This window comes from Limulus polyphemus, unplaced genomic scaffold, assembly GCF_000517525.1.
Source record: "Limulus polyphemus unplaced genomic scaffold, Limulus_polyphemus-2.1.2 Scaffold1907, whole genome shotgun sequence".
Taxonomy (NCBI): domain Eukaryota; kingdom Metazoa; phylum Arthropoda; class Merostomata; order Xiphosura; family Limulidae; genus Limulus; species Limulus polyphemus.
Genome location: NW_013667517.1, coordinates 100063 through 113583, shown reverse-complemented (window position 1 = coordinate 113583; position 13521 = coordinate 100063). Strand labels below are relative to the sequence as shown.

General features: G+C 33.3%; 1 protein-coding gene across 1 annotated transcript in view; it reads left to right on the top strand.

Moving 5' to 3' along the window:
• Window positions 1–1745: 1745 nt before the first annotated feature.
• The window catches only part of LOC106465318 (probable phosphorylase b kinase regulatory subunit beta), a gene marked incomplete at its 3' end in the record, with an annotated part of 111811 nt that continues 100035 nt past the window's right edge, over window positions 1746–13521 (top strand). Inside the window, exons 1-3 of the mRNA XM_022393186.1 lie at window positions 1746–1832; window positions 2618–2822; window positions 3094–3229. Coding sequence (XP_022248894.1) covers window positions 1800–1832; window positions 2618–2822; window positions 3094–3229 — 374 coding nt within the window. The remainder of the gene's footprint in view (window positions 1833–2617; window positions 2823–3093; window positions 3230–13521) is intronic.

Genomic DNA, 13521 nt, shown 5'->3' with positions numbered 1-13521 from the left:
GCTTCTGACACCAATTTGTTACGTCTCTGTTCGTTTGTTAATTTCCGTAAAAATTCTTTCCGAAGAAACTTTAGCAATACATGTCCTTTCTTAAATAAAACTAGTTAATTCTTTCTCAATACAACTTTGCAATACACTTAATTTCCACAGTCAGTTTAACTTAAACAAACGCTATAATTCACAACGAACGATTCACAAATTCCGGCACTTGACTCAATTGTCCGTCTCTATCTCTGTCTGCAATTCAATTCAATTCAATTGTTGCCGTCACTTCTTGGCGGTCTTATATATTATAAAAGCGTACATCTCGTCTCTTCGTGAATCTTCTAGAAACTCATCATCTGTTACCAGGGTCACGTGACTTCCGCTGTCGTAACAAAACGTTGGCTTTACTTTTTTCATGGTTTTGTATAGCTCTAGAGCCATGCGACCAATCGCAGGATCATTTTATAAAAGAGTCATCAGAATCTTTAAAAAGTTAAAAAAAATTCCAGAAAAAGGAGAATAGATCAACCAATCTCATCTTTTTTTGTTTCGCTGTGTTTTAGTTTAATTTTAGCTAAATGAACAACATATCCGAACATATGTTGAATGCATACCTCTCTTTGACGCTGAAAAATCTTGCTCTGCTATATATTGTTCTGGAATCATATTTTTGCGAGTTCAAAATTCTATTATTCTTTTCAATCATTGTCCAAAAGGCAATAAAATGTTAATTACAAACAGTTGTATAAGGTTAAGAAGTTTTAACTTATTTAGTGTAGATGAATGTTGTTTCCTGCTACAATTTGAAGTAATTCTAGAAAGAAAAAAATGGTAATTTTGATTTATTTCATATTTTTTTATGGTAGTTACGAGGTCTGTAAAATTAATCTAGTCTGTATTAAGTAAGAATAGAACAAATAACAGATGAAATATGAAGAGTTATCGAAAAAAGAGAGAGTTAAACTGACCTTACGGATCGTCAGTAGGGGCCCTGGCGCAACTGCGCCACGGTTAATTCGGCTCTGATTACATGAGAAGGTAGAAAACGCATAGTATGCTGGTGCACCACATACATATAAGCTCATAAACAGAAGTTTCGGAAACTTAATTGTTTGATTTCATATTTCAATGCTCATGTTTGACTATTTTTTTTTTGTCAAACCAATGATAAGCGATTTTCATTGATTTCGTCCATATCTGGCTCATCTATAGACAAAAGTCAATAGCCTTACTATTAAAAACCATATTTGCAGAAATAGGTAATTTCTTCAGTATAAATTGTAAAAACCTTCAATACCTTGATTTATTTATTTTACTTGAAAGTTTTTGTTGTTGTTGTTGAGCGCAAAACTAGGCAATGGGCTATATGTCCTCTGCCCATCCCGAAGAATCAAGCCCCGAATTTTAACGTCCGCCCAAAACATTGTAGGCTTTGTACACATAAATATTAAATAACTCCGCTTCTTTAGAAAGGTCGTTTTTATCACATATCTTCACTTAAATTATTTTTTTTTTTATCAAATTGAATATTAGAGTACCAGGAGCAAAGTACAAATGGCTTAACAAAAATTCTGCTCAGATATACATCATAATTTATATTATCATTCAATAACAAATATTATTACTGAGTGCAAATGTTTTTACTATTTATTAGGTTTGCTAATGTATTTGAAATAAAATGCAAGATAATATTAATATCGCAAAATATGTAAATTAAAAAACATTTAATAATAATAAAGGTCAATGTTTTGGCTCTTTAAATTTTGTAGGATGCTTATGGTTTCGACAAACAAACTTTATCGTATTTCACGTGTATGAGTCATCAACAGGTTTATTCATTTTTGAAGGTACTTTCGAACTTTTAAAGTTTTTTTTTTTCTTATACTTTCACATTCGCGTGACTGTCGTTATTCATTTCACACATATAATGACAAAATTAAACTAGAACTGCCTAATATTTAATATTCCGATGATGCAGTTTATATTAACAAATCAATTTTAATATAACATTACAAATGACATGTTTTCTTGAAACCGAAGGTCAATCTGGTATTACTATATCTAGTATTAGTATTAACCATGGATTTACACTTAATTAAACTGAATAATTTGGTTAAATATAAAAGTTTATCTTTTTTTTTTTTTTCATTATGACGATAAGTTTATAGTACTTTTCCATTAGCATTTAGCTGAATTGCAGTTCACTGTGTTATGTTGAAAGTGGTTATAACTTAGTTATATTTTTGTAGTGTCCTAACAGCTATAAATATTGATAATGATACAGTTACTGTGATAGCCTTACACTGTTACTTACACGTTGGAGTTAGGCTGTTACTTAAAGTTACAGTAGACCTAAAGGTTAAATTTTAATTTTAAATAGTTTTGTGAGAGAGCACTTGTTTGAATTAAGTTGGGGATGGTACTACTAGTACTGGTTACTACCACTGATATAGTAATTAATTAGTGGCAAAAGGTTAATTGAACCTTAAAAATAAAGATTAGTAGAAAAGTAGAATGTCAATTTAAATTATTTTAATAATGAATTATAATTAATATTTCAACAAAGCTTTGCTTGATACTTAAAAGATATGTACTAATAATGTAGGCCCATTTGGTTTTAAATATTTTACAGATTCATGATAACTACAGAATGCATAAACCTTCAGTATCCCAAGCTGCTATTGAAACTGCCAAATTAGTTAAGTCTCCAAATCCATCTCCAGCACTAATCCAGTATAGGGGTCGATTGAGTAGTCTTACTGAAGTAGAGATAGAACAGTTCAAGATAGCCAATTATGCAGACACTGTTCGTCAACTTGATGCTTATTATGGGCAAAGTATGTTATAGTATATTGTGATAAAATTTCAGATGTTAACAACTGTGTGTACAATGTTGTATTATTATTTATTCATGATTAAGTACAATTAAATTGTGTGGTGTTAAAAGGATTTTTATTATTAGTCTTAAATTATTTGAAATTACTTAAAGTATGTTAAAAAGCATGTTCAAGTTTTTGTTATTATTTTTGTCTTAGAATTAACTTTAATATTATTTGCTTTTTCTCCTTTGTTCTCTAAAAAATTCTCTTTTAATCCTTTAATGTTTAGTAAAAAGACAAATTCTGAACTTTCAAAGTCCAACAACAGGATTATTTCCAGCATTATCTCAAGATAAAGAATTAGCCTATGTGAGAGACAGTATATATTGTGCTGTTGCTGTTTGGGGTCTTTATCAGTCATACAGGTAAAGAAGCAATTTTATCACAGTTGTATTAAAAGAAATTCTATAAAGATTATTATACTTATGTATTTTAATTGTTTTTGAAAATTTTTTTATGTAACATTTTAAGATTATTCCTAATAGTTATTAACATTTTGAAGAATCTTGTAATCACGATGCAATAAAGTATTCAAATATGAAATATGTGAAACACAAGAGTGGTGGCATCCATTTTAAAATTAGACCATTTAATGGACAAACTAAACCAGATACATTTACTTTTATCATTTGGGAAAGTTTGCTTAGGTGAGTAAATACAGATATGGATGAATACACAGATAAAATTTGGCCTAAGTAACTAATTACAGCTATGTAGGAATACCATAATAAAAGTTGCTAAGGTAAGTAAATGCAAATATGTACGAATGCCCTTATAAAAAAAGTTGGATTAGACATATATAAATACACCTACTTATGATGCTAAAGTGTGAGAAGTGGAAATATAAATACAGTCATCGTGATTGTTCATTATGAAAGTTAATTATATGAATACATCCACCAGGGTTGTTCATTGTGAAAGCTGACTACATAAATATAAAAAAACCAATTTGTTCATTGTGAGATCTAAATACATAAATACAAACACCAAGGTTGTTTGTTGTGAGAGTTAAATAACTACGGATAACCAATTTCGTCATTGTGAAAGCTAACTACATAAATACAAACATCCAGGTTGTTCTGTGTGAGAGCTGACTAAAGTAGTGGCAACTAGTTCGTTCATCTTCAGAGCTGAAATAGCTCATTGTGAGAGCTGACTATACAAATACAGAAACGCAAGATGTTCAATGAAAGAGCTAACCGCTGGTCTCATCAGCACTGGATATGGCAGATATAATGTGGTTGACAAATTTTAATATATTCTTATTTGCTTTCACTCAAAAGTTCTTTGAATAACCTATGTGGTTTTCTCTCATTCATGCTGTAGTTGCTTGACCCACTCCAGGAACAAGACTAGCTTTATGGTTTGCCAGTTCTTCTGAATGAAACTAAAGTTAATTGAAATAAAAAGTATAATAATTATAAGTAAATATTTGGTGTTAAACATAAAATGAATAAATGGTAATGTGTTATCAATTTTTGCCCTTAACATCTGCTAAGCAAATGATTTGATAATAATTACATATAAGTTACTTTATCTAGTTTACACTATAACAGTCATTGTTCAGGAATGTTGATGATACAAGTAGCACCTAGATCACTACTACATCTATCATCTCCTGATGAGCTCTGGTATTAGGCAAAAAGCCTCATTGGCACTGGATATGGTAGATGAAGTCTGGTTGACATAACATATTCTTTGCTTTCACTAATAAGATTTTAGAACATAAATACAAGCACCCAAAAGTTGTTTGAGATCTGGCTACATATATACTGACTTGCTGGTTGTTTGTGTGAGAGCTGGTTACATAAATACAAATACCCAAGTTGTTTATTTTGAGATTTAACTACATAAATAGAGATGCACATATTGTTCAGTTAAGAACTGACTAATACATACAATCACCAAGGCTCAGTGTAAGAGTTAACTGCATACATGCAAACACCCAGCTTGTTCAATAAATGAACTAATTAGATAAATATAAACACCCAGGTTGTTCATTGTAAGAATTGACTACGTATAAGTACAATCACCAAGGTTGTTCAGCAAATCAACTTCATAAATACAAACATCCAGGTTGTTCAATGTAAGAGTTGATTTCATAAATACAGTCACCCAGCTAGTTCAGTGTGAGAGTTGAATACATAAATATAAACACCCAGCTTGTTCAGTGTGATAATTGACTTCATAAATACAAACACCAAGCTTGTTTGTTTTGAGGCTGGCTATATAAATACAGACGCTTAAGATATTCATTGTTAGAGTTGGCTATAGAAATGGAGATATTCAAGTTGTTCATTTTGACAACTGACTACATAAATTCATACATTCAGATTATTCAGTGTGAGAGCTAACTATATAAATAGATACCCAGTTTTTTCATTGAAGAACTAACTAGATAAAGACAAAAACCAAGGTTGTCCATCATATAAATCTCTCTTCTTCCACTGTGGTAAAGATAACACACTGTAAATCTCCTGTAGTTGAATTTATATCATTGTGGTAAAGATAACAATATAAATATACCATAGGAAAATTTCTTTTCATCATGGTAAAGATCACTTATTATAAATCTCTTATAGCTATATTTTTTGCTATCATAGTAAATATATCAATATTAATCTCTTAAAACTACATATTTTCCCACTATGGTAAGTCTCTCACAGGAAAATTTGTTTCCATCATGGAAAAGATAATACAGTATAAATCTCCTGTAGCTACATATTTTCCCACTATGGTAAGTCTCTCATAGCAAAATTTGTTTCCATCATGGAAAAGATAATACAGTATAAATCTCCCACTGAAAAATTTGCCTCCATGATGGTGAAGATAACATAGTATAAGTATCTTGTAACTATATTTTTCTCTATAATATGTGAAATACAAAGTTAGTGTTATTCCTTCCTTCAGATGCAGACATTTCTTGGCACATAGTCATTACATGAAATATATTATTGTATCATTACACACACACACAACTTCTGTTAATAATAAGTTGCACGTTTTCTACTTGCATTTAGTGCAATCATCTTATTTAAGTTGAAACTACATTGTATGATATAACTCAACAGTAACATAATTTTGGATATACAAAGTGTTTATTGTTGATTGATTTGTGATGCATAGTTGTGTTATTTAATTTAAACACGTAACACCAATGTACTTAACATAAGTACTTAACTGTTGATTTATGCAATGAATTTTTGTTAGTAGATTTTGTGGTTCTAATTTTTTTCACTGCTTAGTAGAACTGGGCAATTTAATCAGTTAATTCATATGATTGATTACCTATTAGCAGCTATTACATTGATCAGTGTGTTATAAACTGATAAATTAATCTAAATTATGGTTAATTGATTAATATCACAAAAAAATCAACTAATTGAAATTAGGGTTTCCAAATTATTGCTGTTTTCAATTATTCTGATTATCCAAGTAATCAAAATATTGCCATTATGTTTTTCTATTGTTAAGTACAAAGCTACATAATAGGCAGGTGGGAGGATGCTTTGTGATTTGAGGGTATCAAGCTCAATTCCCATTGCCACTAATTTTGCTTATCCTTTCTTTGTTATTGCAAAGCTTCTAAGCCTATCTGCATTGTCACTCATTTTGAACTGCTGACTACAGAGATGGCAACTAGCTAGCAGCACTTAAACTTAGCAACTACTTACATTTTAAATAAAATGTAAATATACTGTTTTTTTAAGTGTGTTATGTTCCTAATTTATAATTACAAAAATGTTCTGTAATGTTGTATTAGTAGGTGCAGGTCTGGGGGAGGGGTCCAGACCCTCATCCATTTTATTCCAGAAATTAATTGCATTATTTAATGGTGTTTAAGCAGGCACAGATCAAGGGGAGCATATCCCCACCCATTTCTTCAGAAATTAATAATTTTATAATGTTGTATATGTAGGTGCTGATTTAGGGAGTCTGCCCCACCTTAATTTTTTTAAACCATAAAATTAATAAATATAAGATGTCAGTGTTCTTATTTTATTTGTCTAGTTTTTTTTATGTCTACAGCAATCCAGTTACAGCCTTGGCCAATAACTGATTATTTCTCAATGAATACAACAATATGAACATTAATTAAATCTTGCCGTCGTAAATTTTCATGTCTTGTTTTTTTCAAATACACACACACACACTCTAAAAATATGTGCATACTCTAGAAATTAGAGATTTGGAGATGCATGCATCTGTTTGAACAGTCATTAAAGTTTAAGCTTAAACTACATAGTATAATGTAACTCAACAGTCACATGATATTGGATATACAAGGAGTTTATTGTTAATTGGTTTATGAAGTTTAGTTATGTTAATTGTAGTAAACACATAACACTAATGTATGCTGAGCTGCAGTATATAAATACTTTTGAGTGAAGTAATGAGCTTTGGTTAGTAGGTTTTTAGGTTTTTTATTAGTACTGCATGTAAAAATCAGGCAATCTACCAGAGCCTAATTGATTTGCTATTCAGCATGTGAATTTATCTTGTTTACTCTTTATGAATTGCCTTGTGTAACTTGTCTTTATGTGTTAATAAACAGTTACTGAAATTACTCTATGTGTTTCTTGAGCTAGTTGAGGTTGTACATGATTCAATCACCATTTAACATTTGCAGAATTAGATTGTCACAAATGGTAAATATAACACAGTATAATTGTTTCAAGCTATATTTTATTACATGTGGTAAATGTGTAACAGTATGAATCTCCCATATCCACATTTTTCACCATCACAATACGATAACACATTATAAGTGGTATCTATATTTTTTCTATCATGGTAAAGATATAACAGTATAAATCTACAGAATCTCAATTTTTTTCCCATCATGGTAAAGATGTAACATATTAAATCTCCCAAAGCTACATTATTTTCCATCGTGGTAAAAATAATGCAATATAAATTGCCTGTAACAAAACTTGTTTCTATCATAGGAAAGATCATATATATAAATCTTTTGAAGCTATGTTTTTTGCCATCATGGAAAACAATAACATAGTATAAATCTCCCCATAGCTACAAATTTCTCCATCATTGTAAAGATAACAAGTATAAATCTTCCTACAGCTATATTTTTCTCTATCATGATAAAGATAGCACTGTATAAATCTCCCACAGCTACATCTTTTTTCATGGTAAATATAACAGTATAAATATTTTGGAGCTCCGTTTTCTCCCTTGTTTTAAAGTTAACGGAGTTTAAATTCTCTAATTGATATATTTCTTTACAATTATGTAAAATAACAATGTAAATGTTTCATATCTATATTTTTCCATCATGGTAAAGATAACAGTATCAATCTTCCATACATACATTTTTGTCTGTTATGGTAAAGATAACTCAGTAGATACATTTTCTGTTTTCTTCATTATGTTAAAGATAATCAATAGCTACATTTTTGTCCATCATGGTAAATATAACCCATATAAATCTTCTGTAGCATCATGTAAGTATAACCCACATAAACCTCCTGTAGCAAAATATTTTATCTATTTTGGTAAAGACAACCCATATAGATCTCCTTTAGCTACAATTATTCCATGACTATTGGTGTTGCTAGCTGTAAGAAGGATGCTGCTGCTTTTAAAAATGATTTAGGTCATTTACTGAGTTGGGGAGATAAATGGCAGATGGGTTTTTAATTATAATAAATGCAAGATCATGCATGTGGGTTATTATAATTTGAATTATATGTGTAATTTGGATGGGAATAATCTTAACAGTGTCATGAAAGAAAGGGATCTCGGTGTAATAGTTGATCAATCTTTAAAGTCATTCAATCAAAGTGCTGTTGCTAGTGGTAGGGTAAATAGAATTGGAGGTTGTATCTACAGAAATATTGAATACAAGTCTAAAGAGGTTATAATTTCATTACACAGGTCACTGGGCTCCTAACCTAAGGAAAGATATTGAATTGTTGGAAAGGGTTACTAGAATGGTGCCTGGGATGGAGGGTTGTCATATGAGAAGAGATTAAGATCTTTGAAATTGTCTCCTCTTCAAAAATGAAGAATTAGAGGGGATCTGATTGATGTGTTTAAGATTGTAAAGGGTATAGATAGTGTTGATGCATCACCTTTTTTCATACTTAATGGCGAGAATAATAGGGCTAGGGGACACAAATATAAATCTTGGCAGGGTAGAAGTCATCTTCAGCTAAGACAGTTTTATTTTTTTAACAGAGTGGTTGGCCTCTGGAATGAGTTGACTTCAGGTGTTTTGGAGGCAGAAAATTTAAGTGAGTTTAGCAGAAAGTTTGATAACTGTATGAATGATAAGGGCTGGCTTTGAGGTTTTTGTTTTATTTTTTAATAGTTTTAGTTTAGTTTATAGGATGGGACAGCCTTAGTGGACCAATAGGTCCCTTGTTGTCCCTAAACATTATGTTATGTTATAAATTTGTAATGGTTAAGTAACTAATTTGTGAATGGTTAGATTACTATAGGTTGTTTGTTGTTATTAGGTAAGTATATTATGTAAATTTGTTTTCTGGCTGAGTGAGTATTGTAAGGGTTGTGTACGTGTTCCAGCTATGTTACAGTGTTATGCAAATAGTATTTTCAGGTAATGTGATTATGTTATCTACAAGGGCATAAGTAGGTATAACTTTGAATTATGTACAGGTGTCAGAGGGTGATCTCTCCCTCCTACTGTTGGAGGTCTATGGGACCTCTCTCAGGTAAGTTTTGGAAGATTATTTGTGTATATAGTCTATAAAAACTTAACCATACAGACAATATAAAATATTATAAAAACTTACACTCTGAAATGAAATCCTAACCCCTCTGCACTTAATAGCTATTCTTAGCATGTCTGCCATTGAGATCTGGTGCATGCCATTAGCCTTAAGTTATCTCCCACCTGAGACTGGTTTTAATGTGAACTGTGCTAGTGCATGATGTAATCATCATGTGACAATGACCCTTCTCCAATAGAAGGGTGATACACCTTCCATGCACAGTAGATCACCATAAACACTTGCATTTGAAATTAACTTCATTCTGGTGCTGTTGTGAATGAATGTGTTTCTCAAAATTTAAATTTTGTTCAGTGTAGTGTGATTTGCACTGCCTTTATTTTATTTTAACATGCATCACTTTTCAGTTACTGTGTACAAAAACAAAAATCTGAGGATTCCTTTAATCACAATGATTTCTCAAGTGATGGTGACTACTACCTCCTTCCCAGCTCCTGCAAATGTAGCTAACACTGACCCTACTTTGTTTGTGGCCACTGAAGGCTCATTGACTGTGGAGGATGTCACTACCATTGTTCAGTGTGTCGTGAGTTTGTTATTGTCTTCATTGCCTCAACTTCCTGTCCCTACATCAGGAGTGTGTTCCCCTCTTTTTGAATATGACCATAAAGATGATGATTTTGATTGACTCTTTCCACCCCTTGGATTTGCACTAGGCTCCTCTTTACATGTAGAGGCCAATATTCCTCCTCCTGATCTCTCCGGATTTGATTTTTCAGGTTTGTTCTTTACTTTCTCTTTCATTTTGATTCTTCCTGTTCCTTACTCTCATGATGAGGATTGTGTTTTTTTCCTCCTTATTGAGATGTATGTGTACATGCTGACTCATTTCTGGATCAGCTTTGTTCACACTCAAATTCTTCATCCTCCTCAAATCCAGGATTTTTTTGTCATTGTTTATGGCCAGCCCCTTTTTTCATTTTTGGATTCCCAATCCCTGGAGTCCCTTTTACCCACTTGGAGGAGTTCCAATAACTAGTGCTCAATTTTCTCATCTTTGTCATTTTTCTTAACTATCTCCTTCATTAACTACCCTCTTATCATCTCCTCTCCAAAGCTCTATACCATTATCCTGATAGTTTTACTGGAGATCTATGGTTGGTATTTTTCAATACCTTGGCCAAGGTTTTGTCTTATGCTTTGTCCCTGGTTACTTGTCTTCTCTGTTGTTGGTACATGATGCTCTTCTCTCTGCTATTCATCTTCCCCATTATTACCTATGGGACCTCTGTTTGGCTCATTTTCTTTGCCCTGAAGTTTTCAGGGATGTTTCCTAACACCTTGGAAACTTGGGGTGAGGCTGCTTGATACCAGCCCTCCCTTTCCACCTTGGTTTATCATCTTCCACAACCTTGTGAACCTTCCACCTCTCTCTCTTTTCCCAATTCTCATTCTTTTACTTCTTCTTGCTGGCACCCTCCCATCGAGTTGCTGTCACATGTCACATTGGTAACTACTTCTCTATGTACCCAGTTGATCAGGCCCCATGGGAGCACACCTGTTTCTGTTTGTAGATCCCTGGTCTCCATTTACAGCTGATTGGTAGGTCATTCAAGCTCATGTGGCTTTTCTCTTCACTTTTTGTCTAATCCTCCTCTGTCTTTTTTTCCCATTCATTTTTCTCCAACTCTGATCCTCAGCATCTTCTGCATCTTGAGGCAGTGGTATTGGATAGTTTGGTCAAGAGAGCCATCAAGAGGATCCTCTGCCCTCTTCAGGGTTTTATTTTTGTTTGTTACTATCTCCAAAAATCTGAAGACTGGAATACTGTCGTCGGCCTTTCTTTTCTCAACTACAATCCAGTGGTTCCTCAGTTCAAGATGAAGGGATTTCTTCATCTCCATTGGTTCTTTTCCCCCATACTATGGATAACCTAGGTTAATGTCTTGGATGCCTTTCTACATAATCTGATTGCCTCGTCCTGCTGATGGTTTTCTTTGATTTGTTCACTAGAATCAAATGTACCTGTTTTTTATCTCTTCCCTTCAGCATTACTTTGGATCATTATATCTTCTACAGAGTCATTGAAGCATTTGTTCACCATGTTCACTGTCTGGAATTTTGTTTCTATTATTACGTGGATGACTGGCTCCTCCTTACCTCTTCCTTTTTTTCACTTCTCAACTCATTTGGGCTCAGTCTTCTGCCATTAATCTGCAATACATGGAGCAGAGCATATAGTCACCTCAACTTTTGCCTCTTCTATACTTCCTGTGCAAGAGGTTCTCTCTCTCTTTGGGGATTCTCATGTCTTTTGAATATATTGTCCCTTTAGGTGAAGCTCACATGAGGCTTTTTTAACGTAATATCTCCTGTAAGCCACATTCCTCTTCTGAGAAGGTAGCAGACCTTCTCTTCCCAAGGCTCTGTCATGTTGGCTAGATCATTGCTTGGTTATGATTCACTCTGACAATTTTATGATTGTTTCTCATATCAGATGTTGGGGTGGGACTTATTTCAGGGACCTTTGCTTCTGCACATCAGAATTTATGTTTTGGGCCCACTCATATCTTTGCTTGTGGCCATTGCAGGTCTGATCTTTATGCATTCAATGCCTCCCATACTTGGTTTAACAGATCATCCTAGGTCTTGTTCTCAACCATTCATTTCTTATTAGAACTTCAACGATTCAAGAGAGAGATAATTTCTTCCCTGTTGATCTAGGCTCTCTCTATATTTGTACTTATCCTGATCATCTTCTGTGTCCATTTCAAGCTGTCACAGCTCCATTTTGGAGTTCCAATGGTTATTTATTCTTGCCATGGGACCTCTCTTTTATTCAAGGGATCTCTCATCCCTTATACTTATAGGATGTATTCTTGACACATCTAGATAATTTATTCCTTCCTGGATGGAGATGCTGGCAGGCTGTATCACATCTTATCACATCAGATCCATCACTTGACTCACTTTCTGGCTTCCTACATTTTATGACCTTTGAAGAGATCTTTTTGTCTGGAATGTGAATTACATCCAACATCTTCATCTCCCATTACCTCTGCCTTCTGACAGTTTTGTCTCCCTCAGGATATCATGTACCTCCAGTGGTTTGGCCAGTCAGATGGGGAAAAATGTTCTATTATATAATGTATGTTGAGTAAATGATATAACAGAATACATACCAAATTGTATAGTATAATCATTACCCTAGCCCCACTACACCTCATGTCCATCTGACCTGTTGTGTACAACTGCTTGGTTGGTCATACACATTTTCACCCTTCCCTGCAATAAATTGTCTTTGCCTTCATTCCTTCATACTTCCATCTAGGTAAAGAGTATACTCTACATGAGATGGATGTGGTTTCCCATGAGTGGTGCTCCTCTAGTAATTGCCCACAGTAGGGTGTCACAAACCATGGACATTTCCCTTCAGTTGTCCTCTCTGAAGGAAGCTCATCTATGTTTTCACAATTGCACTGGCCTTTCTCTTTAACACATTAATGTGGGATTTTGAAAGTTAACATTTTTCTTACCTGAAAATGTATTACTGATAGATACTTTTCTCTCTGCATACTTTCCTACTCTTCCTCCCCACTGCCAGTGCACATTATTCTTGCCTCTTCTAAGAATGAAGTTAATTTCAATTACAGTAATTGAAAGGTGATCTATGTTGAAATAAAATAAACAAAAGTTAACACTGGAATAAGGGCAGCAAAAATCTCACTACATTGAACAAAGTTTAACGTTTGAGAAAACATCAATTCACAACAGTGCAGAGGAAAAGAATGAAGCTAATTTTGAGTGCAATTTCTTGTGGTGATCTACTGCACATGAAGGGGGTGTGTTGTTCTCCTATTGGTGGAAGGCTGTTGTTGCATGATGATTATCTCATGTACTAGTGCATTTCATGTTAAAACACATGTCTTAAGTAAGAGATAGCT